Source organism: Lissotriton helveticus, chromosome 10 (genome assembly GCF_964261635.1).
Source record: "Lissotriton helveticus chromosome 10, aLisHel1.1, whole genome shotgun sequence".
Classification (NCBI taxonomy): Eukaryota; Metazoa; Chordata; class Amphibia; order Caudata; family Salamandridae; genus Lissotriton; species Lissotriton helveticus.
Window position 1 is genome coordinate 1,107,643,506 of NC_136071.1, and position 20,580 is coordinate 1,107,664,085.

Consider the following 20,580-nt stretch of genomic DNA (forward strand, 5'->3'; position numbering starts at 1 on the left):
GGATTGTAAATCCTGAAAAGGATTTGGAATCAGGTCTACGTTATAAAACGTAAGCAAAGCTAAAACAAAACTTCTATAAGTCTGGTCCTAATAATCAGATCAATATTCTCCTGCTTTGGAAAGATTACTTTTTAAACTCTGCAGTGAGGTAGAAACCTGTATAAAAGAAATCTGACAAAATGCTCCTTTTGGCTAGGTTTCTGCCGCAGAATTACCACAAGCACCTTCATACAAAAGTAGTGGTCTACAACAAGGTTATACTTTGCATTCAGATAAGCCTAACAACTGGTGCCACTACTCCCGAGTCGCTGGGGCTTGCCTTACTTGGAGGTACAGACCATTTTCAGAAGCTGTTTGACATGGTGACCAGTGGCAAAAGACTGAACAAAACAGCTGTTAAAAGGAATGAGCAAAAGGGGAGGTGTCACCGTGTACTTTTATTGATCTAAAGCACATTCGGCCCCATAGGGGCCAGGATAACAAACAATAAAAAAAGTCCAGGACACTACTGGGGGAGGTGGGGAAGACTACTGCAACAAGAACAAAAAGGCTTAACATAAACCAACATCTTCATGGTTTGTTTCAATATTCTGAGCTCTCTTTAGTCCTCTTCTAGCATTGCAAATCTTTACAGCCAAGTTCCTTCTGATAGTTTTGTTGTCTAGTGATGGCCAGCCGTTGGCCTTGCACACACACTTCATGAACTCTGGAGGGGGAAAAAAACAACACATCAGTATCATGTTATCACCACTATTTTCGGTTTTTATAACAGCTGTGCTACCTTTAAAAAGTTTTAATTCCATTATTTCATATATTGTGCTGATGAGATATGGTTACAAGGGTTCATAAGAGTAACACTGAGGGCACTTGGTCAAAGAGGCACAGGTGAAAGCAAGGCATTGACGAAGAAGGGGGCAAAAGGTGAAGAAATCATAAAGTTCCTTTAAGAACTCCAGAGTGAAGCAGCAAGTTGTGGATTCAGGAAATCTGTTGGAGTTTCAGGAAGAGGTCAGAAAAGGTCCTCCTACAAAGACTTTTGTACAATGAGCCCCCTGATAAAAAGGTGGGTATCCTCCAAAACTTCATATAACACTTAAGGCAGCAGGAGTGGGCATGGCTAAGAGCAGGGGTATGTTTCTATAGCTCAAAATCTGCACTAAATGTGAGAATTATAAGAGCAAATATGAAGGACAGAAATTGAACACATAGCCCCACCACATAACTGGTGTGTAGCCCCTGGTCCCTAATGATAGTTTTAGGCCTAAGCAGCAGTCTGTCTTCCCGGTCTCCTTCATCCTTTTGAAATGCTTGGAAGAAAGATTGTTCAGATGTAGAGGGCTTGAAATAAACATATGTAGCATAGTCATGTTCACTAGACGGTGTCATGCTTCCTCTGCAAATAGAAAGTAATCAATGCTGGATTTCATTTACAAAACCAGCATGGAAGCAGCCATGTGGAGCCAGAACTCTACATGCAATATTCATATTTAGAAAACAGTCTAAAACTACTATACTGACCAGAAATCTAAATCAGAGCTTACAACCAAGTGCTAGTAACAGGACAACTGCCCTAATTAGGAGAGTTGACCAGTTCCAAATAAAAGCTACAAGCACAGTATTTTATAAGTGCAGTTTTCCATCGCCCATTCATCCAGTTTGAGCCCCTCACCTGGACATAGATTTAGAAATGAAATCCCAACTTAAGGCTGTGCCGGATGTGCATTCAAATATGTAGCACAAACTTTTAATAAATTCCAAGCCACCCTCATTGCTCTTCTTGCTCTTTTGTTAGGCATGATTGCGTCCTCCTACAATTATAGGATACTAGACCACATATGCAAAAATATTTCAACACTATGTATATTAATGTATTTTCATAATCCAAGAACTGAATGTCAATTTGAATATTTGTAATATCTTACCAAATAAGGCATCAACCTTCTCCTCATCAAGGACAGCTGTTCCAGCACGAGCCTTGGTTAAACCTTTTGCAGATGCAAGTTCTTCTGGAGAAAAAATTATTCTGCTGACACCATTGAGAAGAAAAATTGCACTGTTCCGAGCTGACTTTGCTTCGTCCAAGAGTTTGTGCAATTCCTTCTTTGGCACAAGAACACCTCTGAACCGTGAAGGATCATTTGAATCCTTCACCAACAGCTGCATCTCAGTCTGCAAAAGAACACAACTATTAACTATTTGCCATCGTAGTAGGTTACATACTAAACAAGCATTGGAAATGCAATAGGGCTCGCATTAGGAAAGTTTGAGCTATTGGTCTTCTAAAAGATTTTTTTTATTTATGTGTTCTTTTTCAAAATAGCTAAATTAATAGCTTTGTCATTTACAATGCCAATAGTTATAACTTTCGCAAACACCTATAGCATTTGTAATGCAACATGTTTTGTATTTACGTGACTTAGATGTATTGATATTACAAATAACAATGGCTTTTAATTTTTTTAAATACTTAATTTATTTAATTTGTAATGGCAATAGCTTAAACTTTTGTAAATAACTTGTGAAGATTGTTCAGTTTTTTATTGTGACGAAAATCCAAGAACAGAAGTGAAATATTAACATCTTTTTGTGATTTGTAATAAGGCATGAAAGCTTGAAAACAGCTTGAAACATTTAAAGAACATATTTGAAACAGTGATGCTGTGGTTGCCCTGAGTGGTGTGTGCATTGGTGGAGCTTAGTTGGAGCCTCGGCAGAGCTGGGTGGTGGGAGCCTCGGCAGAGCTGGGTGGTGGGAGCCTCGGCAGAGCTGGGTGGTGGGAGCCTCGGCAGAGCTGGGTGGTGGGAGCCTCGGCAGAGCTGGGTGGTGGGTGCCTCGGCGGAGCTGGGTGGTGGGTGCCTCGGTGGAGCTGGGTGGTGGGTGCATCGGTGGAGCTGGGTGGTGGGTGCATCGGTGGAGCTGTGTGGTGGGTGCATCGGTGGAGCTGTGTGGTGGGTGCATCGGTGGAGCTGTGTGGTGGGTGCATCGGTGGAGCTGTGTGGTGGGTGCATCGGTGGAGCTGTGTGGTGGGTGCATCGGTGGAGCTGTGTGGTGGGTGCATCAATGGAGCTCTGTGGTGGGTGCATCGGTGAAGCTGTGTGGTGGGTGCATCAATGGAGCTCTGTGGTGGGTGCATCGGTGAAGCTCAGTGGGTCCATCGGTGGAGCTGTGTGGTGGGTGCATCGGTGGAGCTGTGTGAGTTGTGGGTGCATCGGTGGAGCTGTGCGAGTTGTGGGTGCATCGGTGGAGCTGTGCGTTGTGGGTGCATAGGTGGAGCTGTGTGTGGTGGGTGCATCGGTGGAGCTGTGTAGGTGGAGCTGTGTGGTGGGTGCCTCGGTGGAGCTGGGTGGTGGGTGCCTCGGCGGTGGTGGGTGCCTCGGCGGTGGTGGGTGCCTCGGCAGAGCTGGGTGGTGGGTGCCTCGGCAGAGCTGGGTGGTGGGTGCCTCGGCAGAGCTGGGTGGTGGGTGCCTCGGCAGAGCTGGGTGGTGGGTGCCTCGGCAGAGCTGGGTGGTGGGTGCATCGGCGGAGCTGGGTAGGTGGAGCTGTGTGGTGGGTGCATAGGTGGAGCTGTGTGGTGGGTGCCTCGGTGGAGCTGGGTGGTGGGTGCATCGGTGGAGCTGTGTGGTGGGTGCATCGGTGGAGCTGTGTGGTGGGTGCATCGGTGGAGCTGTGTGGTGGGTGCATCGGTGGAGCTGTGTGGTGGGTGCATCGGTGGAGCTGTGTGGTGGGTGCATCGGTGGAGCTGTGTGGTGGGTGCATCGGTGGAGCTGTGTGGTGGGTGCATCGGTGGAGCTGTGTGGTGGGTGCATCGGTGGAGCTGTGTGGTGGGTGCATCGGTGAAGCTCTGTGGTGGGTGCATCGGTGAAGCTGTGTGGTGGGTGCATCAATGGAGCTCTGTGGTGGGTGCATCGGTGAAGCTCAGTGGGTCCATCGGTGGAGCTGTGTGAGTTGTGGGTGCATCGGTGGAGCTGTGTGAGTTGTGGGTGCATCGTTGGAGCTGTGTGAGTTGTGGGTGCATCGGTGGAGCTGTGCGAGTTGTGGGTGCATCGGTGGAGCTGTGCGAGTTGTGGGTGCATCGGTGGAGCTGTGCGAGTTGTGGGTGCATCGGTGGAGCTGTGCGAGTTGTGGGTGCATCGGTGGAGCTGTGCGAGTTGTGGGTGCATCGGTGGAGCTGTGTGTGGTGGGTGCATCGGTGGAGCTGTGTAGGTGGAGCTGTGTAGGTGGGTGCCTCGGTGGAGCTGTGCGGTGGGTGCCTCGGCGGAGCTGGGCGGTGGGTGCATCGGCGGAGCTGGGCGGTGGGTGCATCGGCGGAGCTGGGCGGTGGGTGCATCGGCGGAGCTGGGCGGTGGGTGCATCGGCGGAGCTGGGCGGTGGGTGCATCGGCGGAGCTGGGCGGTGGGTGCATCGGCGGAGCTGGGCGGTGGGTGCATCGGCGGAGCTGGGCGGTGGGTGCATCGGCGGAGCTGGGCGGTGGGTGCATCGGCGGAGCTGGGCGGTGGGTGCATCGGCGGAGCTGGGCGGTGGGTGCATCGGCGGAGCTGGGCGGTGGGTGCATCGGCGGAGCTGGGCGGTGGGTGCATCGGCGGAGCTGGGTGGTGGGTGCATCGGTGGAGCTGGGTGGTGGGTGCATCAATGGAGCTCTGTGGTGGGTGCATCGGTGAAGCTCTGTGGTGGGTGCATCGGTGAAGCTCAGTGGGTCCATTGGTGGAGCTGTGCGGTGGGTGCCTCGGTGGAGCTGTGCGGTGGGTGCATCGGCGGAGCTGTGCGGTGGGTGCCTCGGCGGAGCTGTGTGGTGGGTGCATCGGCGGAGCTGTGCGGTGGGTGCATCGGTGGAGCTGTGTGGTGGGTGCCTCGGCGGAGCTGTGTGGTGGGTGCCTCGGCGGAGCTGTGTGGTGGGTGCCTCGGCGGAGCTGGGTGCCTCGGCGGAGCTGGGTGCCTCGGCGGAGCTGGGTGGTGGGTGCCTCGGCGGAGCTGGGTGCCTCGGCGGAGCTGGGTGGTGGGTGCATCGGCGGAGCTGGGTGGTGGGTGCATCGGCGGAGCTCTGTGGTGGGTGCATCGGTGGAGCTGTGCGGTGGGTGCATCGGTGGAGCTGTGCGGTGGGTGCATCGGTGGAGCTGTGCGGTGGGTGCATCGGTGGAGCTGTGCGGTGGGTGCATCGGTGGAGCTGTGCGGTGGGTGCATCGGTGGAGCTGTGCGGTGGGTGCATCGGTGGAGCTGTGCGGTGGGTGCATCGGTGGAGCTGTGCGGTGGGTGCATCGGTGGAGCTGTGCGGTGGGTGCATCGGTGTCCTGGTATCTGACCACAGAGTTCGTTACTAGAGGTCTTTCCTGCAATTATATGATTTCAGAGAGACTAGATACTAGCTAATGCACCAATTAAAGGCAACTTTTAAGTTCAGTATTCTTGTTTAGGTTTTGATGGAAATAAATGACAAACATTGGTGGGTGCATCTGTGGAGCTGGGTGCATCTGTGGAGCTGGGTGGTGGGTGCATCTGTGGAGCTGGGTGGTGGGTGCATCTGTGGAGCTGGGTGGTGGGTGCATCTGTGGAGCTGGGTGGTGGGTGCATCTGTGGAGCTGGGTGCATCTGTGGAGCTGTGTGGTGGGTGCATCTGTGGAGCTGTGTGGTGGGTGCATCGGTGGAGCTGTGTGGTGGGTGCCTCGGTGTCCTGGTATCTGACTAGAGTTCGTTACTAGAGGTCTTTCCTGCAATTATATGATTTAAGAGAGACTAGGTACTAGCTAATGCACCAATTAAAGGCAACTTTTAAGTTCAGTATTCTGGTTTAGGTTTTAATGGAAATAAATAACAAAAACATTTCTGACTATACAAACATAAAAGCTGCCATGTTAAAATAAACGCGAGACACGGCCTGGCGGCTGTGTAAAGTGAAAGTACGGCCGGCCTGGGCAGTGAAAGGGGAGGAGGGAGGAGAAATGAGAGTCATGGCAGCAACAGCCTTTGATGTTGCCGCCGACCGTGCAGTGAATAATTAGGGGAGTAGAAATGCCGGCTGGGGGAAGCTGAGATGCCTGTGGGAGGGAGGCTTTGATGTGCTGGTGGCTTTGATGTGCACGCGCTTTTTGCCAATGCGCTTGCGCATTGAGCTTGTTTTTCTCGGGCACAGCAACAAGTCGCTGAGATGGTTAAGCCACAATATAGCTCGCCAGCTATGCGCAAGCGCATCAGCAGGCGAGCCCTAAAAATATATTAGGTCGGCTTTTTGATGTTGATTTGGTATATATACTTTTCTAACAATGTAATATTTTCTAGGTTAGCTCCATAAGGATAAAGCAGCCATATTTAAAAACATTGCATGCAGAAATATTTCAAAGTCCTCATGCAGGAAATCTACAAGGTTTGTCCTATATAAACTGTGCAGAAAGGTTTACAAATTACAAAAAAAAAAGTACCTTTTGTACAGTGAATGATGGACTGCATATTTTTGAGGCTGCTGTATCGGTTACGTTCCTTGAACCGGTCAAAACAGACAGCGCAGCTTCCAAATGCTGTATAGCCAACTGTGCTATAATCAAATAAACAGTTGTTAGAGGCAGCATATAATAAACACAACATACACATAGCACAAGCATACCTTTTGGCGATGCAGGTGTTCGGGTAAACAATGTATTAACACTATCAATGCTACAGCAATTCATCCTCTATGCTGATGATCTTAGAATCCCTTTATCATGACGAGCTCAGCTCGTCATGAGCACACAAGCAGTGTACTACATGACTAGCTGAGCTCGTCATGAGCATGGAAGGGGTTAATGGGAATTTGTTGCAGTTTACGTGGTAAGGTAGAATATCAAGCACGTACCTTTTAAGTGTTTGTTTTCGGCTTGTAAATCATGCACTTCTGCTTGTAACCGTACACACTCTTCATTCAGACAGGAACCAGGGACAACAGAATAGACTTCCTTTTCATTCATTATGGACAAGGTGTTGTATACCATTTCCTTAGAGAGAAAGCAAATCATAATTGGGCCATACAAGGCCTTTGTGAGTAAATTTGTTTTGTACATTGAAGTTTCATCTGCACGATAAAACATTACACCAAATCGTTCTTACCTCTGATAAGTGTTTTTTGTATGGCCCACGTTTCTTTCCTTTTCCAAGTTGTTCTTTATTCACGGGCATCATTTTGTCTGCTTCCAATAGTATTGAATAATTATTAGCACATTCAACAGATGTACATATTGTGGAGTATAGATTGAAATACACTGCTGGGAACTTGGCCATACTAAGTGAAAATCCCCTTCAATTGAAGTAAAACTACACACCAACATTCATGCAGCAGTAGTGATGAAGGCGCCCCAACTCCAGGGGTGTAACAGGCCCTGCAGCCCCTGCTGTGGGGGGCTGCGGGAATGGGGGGGGCAGAAGATGCCTTCAGCCCTAGGCCAGTGAACATCTGAGATATGGGAGACTTGAAAGCTCCTACAGGCAGACAAACTAACAAATTAATCGGTAGAGCGGAGGATTGAATAGTTTGCTTTGAAAATCATAGAGAAACCATGACAAAATATAAAAAAGTTTCTTCGAAGTTTAAAGCATATCTAATATGTGGAAGAATTGACATTTATAAAACATGTAGTAGCATTGCGATGAACTTACAATTTAACGTGATAAAATAATTATTTGTTGAAATCAAATATCTAAAAGCACAAATTTTAAGCAGGGAAGCTAAGATTTATTGAGAACCTCTGGTTTCACATTCTAGAAATCAGCCAGTAAAAGATATCAAATACGATCAATGTATATTCATTTGTATGTTAATGCTTGGCTTTTACCACTTTGTGAATTTTCTGAAGCTTTTAGCACAAACTTTATTAAGTATTTTTAGGGGCCTAGCTTAGTCAATAACACTAGGGGGGTTAACTGTAGCTTGACCAACAATCATGCCAGCATTGCTCGCTAACAGATTATCTGATAAGCATGACATGGTGGCTAGAGAGGCAGTGGAACAGGAAAGCAGTGCAACTAATTACTACAGAACACATGTATGTGTGGTTTACCACCCCTAACAGAGTTCTGTCTCCCTGTATCACTTTAGCAGTGCATAACATTTGTTTTAGCGTGTTGAAAAGGTTTGTTATCTACTGCAACACTACTATACTATAGTAGCAAATCAAAGAACTGATGTATTCTCCTTTAAAAAAGATATATAATTCATTACCATCGACCAGTTTCATGTATTAAGCTCTAAACCGGGTACCCTGAAGGCATGAAAGGGAGGGGGTGGGGAGTCGGTGCATTTTTTCACATTTTCTACAATCATACAAGAACATAACATACTGGACTACTCAAGGTGCAGTGCCGGCCTTTCTTCTGGATGACTGGTTGCAGGTACGAAAAGGAAACGCATTGCATTCTAAGGCATAATATTTTTCAAAAATGTTAGTTTCCTCTTTGTTGAGCATGGTGTCAACAGCCTCACTTGTAGCGGAGTATGAACATGACTGTCAACCCATCTTCAGCATGAAGGCCATATTTCCATTTGTTTATCAGCACATCACGGATTTCAACCTCTACCTTCCATGGGGAGGGAGGGGGGGGGGGGGTGGAGTGCAGTGAATATTCAGGTTCATTCAGTAAGCACGACTGAGCTTAAGACCTGACCTTTCACCCATTGTTCCCTTCACCCGCATAAATACTTCCACGAAAATAGAAGTTATGAACATACAGGCACTTTATACGCTGGCGATTGTGTCAAATGTTCACCACACAATAGCTCTCCTGCCAGTCTGCCTTCAATATTCCGAATATTAACAAATTATGATATAACATTATGCTCTGGAATTGCATTTCTAACTTTGTACATCTGACTAAGGAACTGCTTTTTCTTGGCATGGAAATAAATCAAAAGGATTATCTGTTACAAAATCAGATGGTTGAACTGTTTACCAGCAATATATCAAACAGTCATGGTGTGTCAAATAAAAGTTATTCAGGAGACTTGCGAGTCGCTTTGATTCCAATTTTATACAAAAAAATGCCTTTTTGACAGAAGCAATTCAGCGTTGGCTCCTGTTATCTCATAAATCCTCAGACATCTAGGTGTGAACTATACATTCAAACAAGGAATCAGAAGGGATAAAGATCACATGGGAGTGTAAAGAGCCATCTAGTGGTACAAAATTGTATCTATGAGGATTTATGAGATAATAGGAGCCAACACTGGGCGGATAACATTGGGATATTGATCAAGCACTGATTAAGTCCCACTGGAACGAAACGAGTTGGCTGGGCCAATAGGATTGCTTCGGACAAATTTGTCTTTTTTTTTTTAAAATAAACTTGGAATCAAAGCAACTCACAAGACTCCTGAATAATGTATTCATCACATCATGACTAGATCTATTGCCGAAGAACAATTTAACCATCTGATGATTATATAACAGATAATCCTGTATAGAACTGAACGCTCCTTTTCATTTGTGATTTCTTGACCATGCGTTGGGACAGCCTCTTAGCAATGGGGTCACAAAAGTAAAGCATTGGAGAACAGAATTTGTTTTAATTACACACCAATACGCTGTTTGGAGCCTACATTGCCAGTGCACTTTTTTCTAGAATGTCTTGGCAATGTTTGAAATGCAATTCTAGGCAAATCACTTAATCTTTCCTTGACAAAAACAAAAAGATCCATGTGTAATTAAACTGATGCTTTAATAAATTCAGCCACACCAATCCCCTAACCACCAATAATACTCCATTTGGTTAACCCCCCCTCCCCACCCAATGCTCTTCTAACTTCGCATAGGAAACGGAGTAGCTACTCAACCACCCAAAGTAGGAAAATATATATTCAAATGCCAAAACAATGCAGAGATAAGAGACCCTATTCTGGGTGCGCCCAGGTATAAACTGTACACAACCATGGTCATTAGGATGTGTGCGGTCGGGCAGTGCTGTAAGTGGGATGAAAAGCAAGGAGGGCTCTCAGGGGCATAGCCGCTGTAATAAAGGGCATGATGGCTTAAAACAAAAGCTAAAAATCGGTGCTTAGCATAGTGTGGGATTCACTGTTTTTAGCTGCTTCTGTACATTCATCCAGATATATAAAAAAAAGTAACACCTACAACAAGCCAGCACTATGGCCTTGCAATGGTTGTAAGTCGCATAGGAAATAGGCAGTAACTATAACTTCGTTGTATAGAATATTGAAAGCGCTACTCGTTCTTGTGGGTGAAGTTGTGGAGGCTAGAGCAGCCGAGCTTCGAGTAGAGAAAAAAGGTTCGAGCCTCACATCCTGTGATTCAAAGAGTGTATAAACCTTGTGTAACTGCTGCTCGTGCGCAGCGTTCCAGGTTTACGCTATATAAAACTGAAAAACGAGTCTCTGAAGTTACAAAGGCAGTGATGAGTTGGGCTACTGGACAGTTACAGACACCCGCTTTTAACAATTGGAAGTCGGCACCGGCCCACCAAGTCCTGGGGCGTAAGTCTCGAATCCCTGCTCTTTTAAGATGTATGCGAGGACCCTTGGTAAGAATCCGAGGGGACGCTGGTCTGCAGCCTCCTCGGTGGCCCTATGGTCGCTGGGGTAGTGGGACTGGTCGCATCTTTACCATTCACCGCTCGGTGCCTGCTTCACTGCAGCATCGGATCAATGGCTGAACTCAATAGAGCCAGGCACTTTCCCTAACATTGCATACTTGAAAGTTATAATTAATCTCTCCCGCGATCTGTACACATAGGAGAACAAGGCCATTGCTCGAGACCGGCTGTGCGCGGTTCGGAGTGGTGGCCGAATCCTAGAGCAGACACTGGGGCGGGCACTACCGGGGTGGGGGGGGAGTATCTGATGAGGCGTGCGTGATCATCCTTACCTGAGATATACGCCGGAGTCTCTGCCATTATCCTGCTTTCAAAGCACAAAGTCGGAACAGAAAGAGAGCGAAGCTGCTCAATAGTGACCCTTTTATGCCATTGCACCCTCAGGGCATTCGTTAGTGCCGAAGCCGCGCAGCGCAATGACGCCATTTCCGGCGCTCCCGGAAGTGCGTAGCCTTTTGCGAGTCCACCTGATTTATTTTTTATACCTAAAGGTGTGTGTAAGCGGGACATGTGGTAACGTTTAACATTGTCGCAATTTTTATTTATTTATGTATATATGGAGGCTACAGTTGGCTAGCGGTGAGCTGCTTATTATTATTTGAAGACCCTGCTTTCTATTATTTGAGGACCCGGGTTCGAGTCCCAGCTCCGAATCAGCAGGCTTAGATTTGCTTGGTTTTCAATGTGCAGGGGTGGTTGTACTTGAAATCCCAGTTTGTTTGATATTGGGATGTCTTTGTACCATGGATGTTGCATGAAAAGTAAATGTGTATAAAGGAACTCTTGGAACATGCCTCTTTAAAAAACAATATGATGATTTACTTGTTATACCAGCACGAGCTATTCATAATCCACGTTCCAATAAGTCTGAAAACAGTGTCTGGTTTCTTGTGGCCCTTTAGGCACTACGTAGTGCGACCACTGTTGCTTTGCGTGCCACGCCTTCAAACTGCTGCTGATGGGAAAACTGAAACAAGTCGCACAATTCAAAGTGTTGTTTTTAAAACCAGGACGGGCTATGTGTATCACACAGTGGCGTCACGTGGCAGGTATGCTGGAACTCCAAAACAAGGTAAAAATACGGCTTGAGGTCCAGGGCATATTTTTGACCTTACACAATGGTTTTTTCACAGGCCTTACTAAGATCATAGCATAGCCCCTACTACAAAGTAACTAATACAAACTACCCTTATCAGCTGCGGCTAATGTGCTGGACTTGTAAAGCGCACGGCTGCCCGTAAGCGTCCCGGCGCTTGCTTAGGGAACCCGTCCTGGTATTCCCCTGTGAGAAACCCCAGCAGGGTGTCCACAAGGTGAAAGCCAGGCATCCCGGCGGCCGTAGTGGAGATTAAGCAAGCTATTGCCCAGAGTCGCAGAGTGTGACCCCGTGAGTTGAGTAGGCACCAGAGCGAGAATTGTCGAGTCTGTGGAATTTTGAGCCCGAGACCCGCCGAGGCGGGGAATCGAACCCTGGTCCACGGTCGATCTCAGCTTCTGGGTCTGCCGCCTCTAACCACTGAGCCACGCTTCTCCACAAGTGCAAGTGTTGCATATGATATGAGGGCACTTGATGGCTATTAACAAACAAGCATTTGCAATGCAATAGGTCTCGCATTTGCGAGAGTTGGAGCTGTTGGCATTGTAAATGACAATGCCTTTTATTCATTTGTTTTGAAAATCTGCATGCGGCGCATAAACACGCACTTTGTATGTATAGTCCTTGCTTACGAAAAGCAAGGCTTGCAGTAAAAGAGACTGCCAGCCTTACTTCTCATAAGCAAGGACTATAAGTACAACGTGCTTGTTTAGGCACCTATTGCATTGCAAATGCTTGTTGGAACATTTCTGTCTGTATTTATCCATATTTATTTTTTGGCCCTTTTATTTGTCATTATCCATATTTATTTTTAATATACAGTAAATTACGTACATTTAATTTGTTTTTAACTCTTCATGCTCTCAATCTGCATGACTATTGACTGGGAATTCATGAACAACAACAAGGAGAGTCCATGAGAAGATTCTCAATTTTCAGTTTACCACTTTTCAAAATAAATACAGACTGGAAACACATTGTTTTCAGTCTGTATTTATCTGTAAAAATCAGTAAAAACAGTAAAACTGGGAGCCTTACTTATAAGGCGTGTGTCTGCAATCAACCTGGGTCTATTGCAATTATTCTCCTGGCTCTTCTCGACAACACATGATTTCAAAGCTTTTTGGAGGCTTGGGCAAACTAAAGGAGAGACAGATAAAGCTACATGTGAATGACTCTGTTAAGTCAGTCAATCAAACCTGGTGTAGAATTTCCTATATCCAGCGGCAAGTGGAGGCTGATTGCCACATGATTTCATTAAGCCAGTAGTGTGGATAATAGTCCACGAGATTGTAGAGGGGACAATTAGACAGCCCAACCTAGCTTTCCAAATAGAGAGACACCTCACACCATGCATTAGAGTCTTGGTACACCAACTCAATGGGGCTCATCAGTTTTCCCAAACATACCCTCAAGAAGGGTTATCCTCATTTAGAATGAGAGGAGTTGTTGTGTTGTCTTATCCCCTTTGCCACTCAGATAGCTGTACTTAGGTACAAGACCCTCAACTTCAGCTCCCGCATCTTATCTGTGTCAGAGGTCTTTCAAGAACGAATGAGAAAGATTTACAAGGCATCCTTAAATGTTTCAGACATCTTGGGATTTGGAAAAACCAAACCGCTGCACAATGCTAAAAGTTGTAAAAGTTTGTGTTACCCTGGCAAAGACCAACCTCGTGTTACATAAAAAAAAACTTTTCGAGTTCTATGGCCATATTTAGTTTCTTGAAAGCATGCGGCTTGTTTCTGAAAAAGTAGAGGTTTTCACAGCAGAACCACTCTCTCACTAAAATATTGTGTTGCTTCTCTTAAAAAGCCACCGACTGTGCCAGATACATTTTGCCAGAGTCAGTGCTACCCTGAGAGATTTCACACACAAGGGCAAACATACAGGAGATCTCAAGAATGCAAGGGTACATTTGATAGCATCAGAGTAGGTATTGTTGAAAGAAACTATAGGGACTATTTTGCCCCTGGGCTGCAATCTTTATTAATTGTGAATGAGAGTCTTGTTGGCCTTGAATCCATGACTGACCTTGCAGGAATATGGACCTGAATCACCGAAATGTAGCTGTACCTATAGTTAGGACGTATGAGCATATCCACCCATTCGTGGATCGCCAGGCCCCTATCTCCATTTATGGTGCTCTGGAGTCAATGATGTATTGAAAGGTGGGGTCTGCAGCTCCACAAGCCAAGAAAATTCCACAACTCGGGGTTCAGATCACACTCCCCAGCAGGGATGCAACTAGACCCGAACTGGGGGGGAGGGGTACGATTTTGAACAGTCAGACAGCTTCAGAGCAGGGGTAAAATTACTCCTGGGAACTCCAAGGAGAAACTTAACACTTTTAAATGTTGCATTTTAATACACACTGTATTAGTAAACCTCAAAGTAAGGGGAATTTCATGTTTGTGTTCTAGTTTCTCGGCCAATCAGTAAAGGGTCTTGGCCCAGTTAAATTGGTAGCAGCATAACTAGACTTAAAGATATTTGTAAAAGATTTGGATAACTCCCTAACACTTACACTGCATTAGTAAATTGTTGGATATGGGTACAGTTTTAAGTACATTTGGTTAGTTAGTGTTCTGTTCATACTGTGTTTACCAGCATATAATCCCTATACAATATTTGCAAGATAGTATATTGGTAAACAAAACATCTCTTGTGCTGTCATGGGCAAGACACCTCATGTCAATGCATTGTAACACAAAGGCTATCGAATCCAACCTCCTTCACAATGCAGACCAGTCCAGAAATCCAGCTCCCATCAAATATTAATGGAACTGATCCGCCTGAGAAGCAACTCACATTAGGCATAAAGTTGGTTGCATAGCAACTCGAAGCATCAAAACCGGTCACCAAGTGTTTGTATCCATAGGGCTGCCATAGAAAAGACCTAAACTTGTACATACCCATAGACATTGGTAGCAGCAGACTATAACACTATTTGTAAAACAAAGTCTGCCAGCAGTGCATGAAGAATGCCTGAGGTGGTCCTTGGATTATTTATAAATGTTTTCACTGATGGCACAATAAAGGTATTTTAGTATGAGTTTGAACCTGGTGGCAGTATTATGAATTAAGACTTCTTATGCAAATGATTTGTAATGGTGTAACATGTTTCCTGCAGGAATGAAATGGCAAATGCATACAACTGAGTTCTAAAAGAGTGGTGGGGCTTAATAAGAGAACATAACTGAAAAGAGTGTTGGATCTACAAAAGAAATTAATGTGATGAATGAGAGCTGCGTAAATACTAGGGTCTACCATGTTATGGTCTTCAGAGAAGCAGGCACTAGAAATAGGACAAACAATCCTAATCTCAATTCATCTGATTTTCAGAAGGTGGAGGAATGGCGTTTCTGAGCAGGGCTCAAATACATGTAAACAATGAGATTCTATCAATGTGTAGAGGTGCAAAATATTTTTAATATGTTTTTATTTTTTGTGAAATGCTGGGCTCTCTCTTAGAAGTGGAAAGACGAGAGCACAATGTGCTTGTTAAAATACCCCTCACACACTAAAAAAATCCTTTAGTGTCATGCTTCATCATAGGGGTCTTCCCGTCCCTATAACGGGGCGGGGCGTGCTACGACCAGACGAACTACGCGGGAGCACTATAAATGTGACAGGGCTATGTGTTTGTGTAGGGGTGTCAGTGAAGTGTAGGGACCTAACTCGTGAATGCGAAAAAAATACAAAAATAAAAAATTCCCTGGCTTAGTAGAAAAATAAATTTTATTAGCTTCTCTAGCTGGGAACGTTAAGAAGGGGAATGTGAGGTAGAGCAATTGCTCGCTACCTAGTCGACATGTTTCGTAGGCAGTCCCCAACTGCCTACTCATCAGGACCATATAGTGGTCCCTACTGTTAATAGCTCGGTTCTATAGTCGTAAGCCTACTGTCCTACAAATATAACAGCAAAAATCGGCTGAATATTTGGGCTTCAGGGCATGAGCTGGCCCAGGTGAAGCATGGTACTAATAGTACGTACCAAAAACGGATGACCAATGGTCTTTTTTTGTCAATGTTCAGTGCCCCATGAGCTTGCAGGCGGAGGTTGTTTTGCTCGGTCGAATCACCGGCGTTAGAGTTTGCCTCTGTTCCTACCTCTGTGCAGCTCCGAGGACTGGGGCTCAAATACTCCAAGACAGTAAGCACCTAAATAAACCTTGCCAATTACTACACCATACTATTTTCTATTTGAAGCATTGCCCTTTTGCTTACCTTACTTTTTCCCAATGGCCCTTCAAAATGCATTTAAAGAGCTGACATTTCCGGACCTGATGGTCTTGAGCAACCCAGCTCCCTATGAAGCCCCACCCTCTCTTTACACATATCAATCTTCAGCTGTGGACACACAGAACAAATGTTAAATGGTCTAACAGCTCACTCAGGCAGTGAAGACAGTTACGCCATCTGACGCCATTTTGCATAGGGATGTTTCGCAGGTTTCCACCGTAAATTTTTCATTCGGAAAAGATTTGGAGATGCGAAACTCTTTAAATCAACGAATGTAATCTAGACGACAACAAACACACGACTGCAAGAAGTCAACAATCACACCTATTGACAATAAGCTTGGCGTGCCTAACACTATGTTTTTCCGTTTAGAACTTCTTCGGAGTAAAAGAGCCCATACATTATCTCAAAGCCTTCAAGTCCCTCACTTCCGTCACTCCTCCTCCCCACAACTCTTTATTTAAGAAATGTTGAAGCGCGCGCGGGCGGATGTTAAGCACTTCCTGTCTCCCTGGAGAGGGCGCCTGCGCGTTCCACTACGTGCCTCAACATTTCCCAGTTAGCTGCAGTGGAACCACGTTTCGAGTTGCACTGGTTTTTAGCAGGAGTGTTTGGTTGAGTGGACGCCCATAAGACCAGAGGCTGTGGCAGCGTTGAGGCGCAGTGATACACGGGTACGTAAAGTTATAAGTATTTGATAGTCGTTCTTTCCCAGTAGTCCCAGTGTTTTTGCGTATGTGTTGCTTCATTTCCTCCTTAAGTTGCTGTTATGTTTTGGGGACCTGTCTATTGAATGTTAGGCCAACTCACAGGTGAATATTACAGCGCACGCGGTGTTCGGAACCTTCACTGTGTAGTCTAGAAAGTCGAAAGGGAAGGTTATGCTTGGCTTTGCAGGGACCAATCTAATCTCTATTTCTACCTCTACCAAACATCTGCTAGTATTACTATTACCGTCTTTTCTTGCCACTACATCTGCCCTTCATTCCACTGTACCTGTTTTGATTATGTTTGGTTTTATCAGCACCATGTATAATTAAATTCAGGATATCTTCAGGGAGGCAAATACCTGCAAGAGTTTGTTCAGAGTTGAATGTGTAAAATGCACATTAATGAAGAGTTTTTATTTCTTATAACTTGCGGTTTGACAAATTCCACATTTAACATTTAACTGGCTCAATGGTCAATGTTTGGATTTTGTTGAACTTTGGCTGCATAATAATAAAAAAATGAACTTTTATATTTCCCATATGTTACCGCTGCCGCGTCACTGCAACCGCCAACCCATAGCCCGATTACTATCACCATTAGAGATGGAGGAGCTAACAAATTAACAAAGAAGGCGAGGCAAGGGTCTGGCTTGGGTCGGAAGCCCATCATGCACGAGCTGAACCTCAGAACAATTTGCCATGTAAACCATGCAACTAACACCACCTAAAATATGATTAAGTCTTTTCAAAATAAAAGTCTTTTCAAAATAAACAAGCAAACAAACCCCCCGGCCCTCACTTACCAGATGCCGTCTACCTCCAGCCACAGAAACGCTGGAGCACGCACACCGCAAGTCGGCTTGGAGCGCGCCTCGGAAGAGACACGGGAGGACGCCGTGAGCGTGCACGTTGGCGTTCACAGACCTGAGTCGGCTCGTGCCCAGGTCTGGAGCGGCTCGTGCACAGCTCTGACTCCCTTGGGACCTAGCAAGGCGACTATAAGTCTAGTTGGCGGCAGCGCTTCGCGCTGCAACGCCAGCGAGACCTAAAAAGCCGCTTTTAGTTCAGTAAACTTCTCGGAGTAGTGCATTGTACTACTCTGTGTACAAGGGCGCTCGCATTAGGAACGATGACTGTTAGGCAGCTGTCAAGTTAACTATCGCCGTGTTAGTAAGAGTTGTGTATGCTCCAAAGCGAGAGTTTTTATTCTTATCGCTCACTGTTATCTGTTTTAAGGTCTCCCTCATTACAATACTCTGTTGTTGTACACGTCGCATCGCAAACAGTTAATTGTTCTCGTGTCTCGTCTCTTGCTGCACGTTTTCATGCCTGAGGATATTTGTAATTTAGTCGAAAGCTAATTTATAATGTGTGTGTAGTCACATGCAGATTTCAATATTTTCTGATCATCACACACGGCACAAATACACCACACTCCAACTCGACATGCTTCCAACCTAGCACACCTAGGGTGTAGCGTCCGACCCATCAACCAAGGTGTTTCAGTGCCTCGTGAGAGGCATCAAGTGATACATAAATCATAGTATAACAAAGTGTCTGAGGTACATTGTTGCTTTCCTTTATTCCTAAAGATACTTTGAGAGGTGCACACATTGAGAGTTTGCTCATTAGTGGCTGACCTGTGATGCAGCTTTATTTTTGACGGGTATGTCATCGGCAGTCGTGATGGGTAGGCACGCACTCTTTGGGGGTCTACTCAGGAGGCTATGAAACCTGATGATTGTGGTACTTTTTAGGCCTGGGGTTTGAAAGCACAGCTGACCGTCAGACCTACTGGTAACTATATAGATATAGTGGTCTGTTGGTCCACCCTTATCAATTATTGTCTTTTTATGATCAGGCATTGGCCTCAGACTGTCATTCTCGTCTTGGCTCAATCAAGTGGATTATTGTTTATCTCTTCCCTAATGTTTTTGGTGCTTTGAGTGTATCCCTTCTGCAGCCACTCACGTGCTTAAATTGAACTACAAGTGGGACTACTTTAGAAATGTAGCTCTCTGTGTACTCTTGCTGGCTTCCTCCTTTGTGTTTCACTCTAATTTGCGTACGCTGAAAGCTTTAGCAAATTAACCCCGGAGCTATTTACTTTGCCCATGCTGTGTACTTTTCTAAATTCAGCATATGCCTGGTAATTTCTTGGTTAAAATTGTATTGCCAGGTCTGCAACGATCTCCTTGTGAACAGTTTGTCTTAGTGTCATGTGCTGCCTGACCAAGGCATGCGTGAGCTTGTGTATGGGTTCATTATACAGAGTGCTGATGCTAACCGGAGTCTGCAGTAGGCATAATAGTTGGACTTTGCTTTCCCAGGGTTAATTTCTCTGCCTGTGCCGAGTGAGGAAGGTGCCATGTAAAGAGGGTGTTGCTCATTCCTCCACTGGTCCATGCACTCGAGTGTGGTTTTCATTCTGAGGAGTGATCAATGTAGAGTCTGGTAACCGAGTGGATAATGCTGTGCCACGTACGGGATTGGTGCCACCTTGCTACATTGTTGCTGTGTGTTATTTGCGAAGGTGTGAGTATGCATTAATTGCTTTGGTGGTGTTTTGTATGCATTTGTTGGTGTTGAATCTGAGGTGTCTGGTCTAATGGTTGTATAAAGTAGATTGTTGCGCAGTTTTACAAGTGGCCAGAGTATTGTCAGCGCAAACAACCTCCTAAAGGATCAAAAGGATCTCAAATGTTCCCAAGGTTCTAAAGCAAGAAGGGAGCAGCCACAGCTGTACCCCACAAGTTCAGGCAGAACCCAAAACGTTAATTACAATCCTTTTATGCACACAGGGGAACATGGACAAATATTTGTAAACCATTCTTCCAGGTAGTATTCTTTATTACTTTTTCTCTGTAAAAACTCTGCTAGCCAACGTGTTTCAGTCAGCCTCATCACCTAGACTTCCTCAGGGCTAGAAAATATACACCGATTTTCTGCCCTTAACATGGCAGTATACATAAGCCCGATTCCTACATCAAAGTATAACGAATCCTCAATATGTGATATGTAAAACATAAACTGCTGGGCTCTAAACTAAAGTATGCCCGTGTCACCACCCAGTGACCAGATCTACTGTCCATGCACATAATTCCATATTATAGCATACCAGTTGTAAGCTCCATTCCAAAGTAGAGTTCATGCAATATTTTGAACTATTTCTTAACAGTATTTAAGGCCCATCGTGTAGGTTACAAATATAGTGATGAGGCTAGGCATTTTGAGTAAGTCACCTAGATAAGCGGAAGTAAGAAATAAATACTTGTAGTGCTGCCAAAGAGAGACATTGCCAACAGGTATCGTTTAAGAGGCAATTTCAAAAGTGTATGCAATATGCATTACATAAATAAAGTACGCATTATATAAATAAACAGAAAGGAGTCTCTGAAGTTTTTTTGAGAAAAGGGTATTATTCACCACTTTACGAAAAGAGGGGGGGGGTTTCTTTCACATGGTAATACAGTTGAACAGCACTGTACAGAACAAATCATGTGACAACCCGGTGGCACTTGGTGAAAAGTGATATATACAGTGATATATACAGTTGGTGATAGTGACAGTGCAAGTGCTGGAGTGAACAGCGTGGTTGGCGCGTTGTGACAGTTGGTGAAATTATACAACAGTAATGTCTCCAAGAGTCAAGTTGTAATCACTTTAAACATGAATGGGTAAATTTTTTAGGAGTACAAAACATAATAGGCGCCATAAAGTTAAGCTGTAAGGTCGACGGCGTTTTGATCCCCGTCAGTCGGGATCGTCATCAGGACAGGGTTGTCGATGGAAACAGTGATATGCATCCAAGACGGAGTTGCGTGGATGGAAGGGGTCCAGGCGGTTAATTGCTGGTCCACGGCTGATCGAAGATTAGGTGGATTCTGGTCAGCGGGGACGTTCGATATCTGACTGAATCAGGGCGGAGGAGACGATAAGGGTTCTCTCCGTTGGTCGCAGCTCGCA

At 45.4% G+C, this 20,580-nt stretch overlaps 1 protein-coding gene and 1 long non-coding RNA gene across 5 annotated transcripts in view; one reads left to right on the forward strand and one right to left on the reverse strand.

Moving 5' to 3' along the window:
- Positions 1 to 417: 417 nt before the first annotated feature.
- On the reverse strand, positions 418 to 10,973 carry LOC144784814 (uncharacterized). 4 transcript variants are annotated; one of them, XM_078663866.1, is made up of 6 exons: positions 10,836 to 10,966; positions 7,072 to 7,148; positions 6,821 to 6,959; positions 6,411 to 6,523; positions 1,923 to 2,169; positions 418 to 706 (listed from the first exon to the last, which is right to left on the reverse strand). In XM_078663866.1, exons 1-6 carry the CDS (start codon positions 10,861 to 10,863, stop codon positions 552 to 554), a joined length of 759 nt encoding a protein of 252 aa, XP_078519992.1. In that variant the 5' UTR covers positions 10,864 to 10,966; the 3' UTR covers positions 418 to 551. The 4 variants fall into 4 exon arrangements, with proteins under 4 accessions (XP_078519992.1, XP_078519991.1, XP_078519993.1 ...); XM_078663865.1 differs by having other exon boundaries at positions 7,072 to 7,151; XM_078663867.1 differs by lacking the exon at positions 7,072 to 7,148 and having other exon boundaries at positions 10,836 to 10,973.
- Positions 10,974 to 10,995: 22 nt separating this feature from the next.
- Positions 10,996 to 20,580, forward strand: part of LOC144785634 (uncharacterized) — a 41,080-nt gene continuing 31,495 nt past the window's right edge. The window contains exons 1-2 of the long non-coding RNA XR_013602000.1: positions 10,996 to 11,054; positions 11,466 to 11,635. This is a non-coding gene — a long non-coding RNA (uncharacterized LOC144785634). The remainder of the gene's footprint in view (positions 11,055 to 11,465; positions 11,636 to 20,580) is intronic.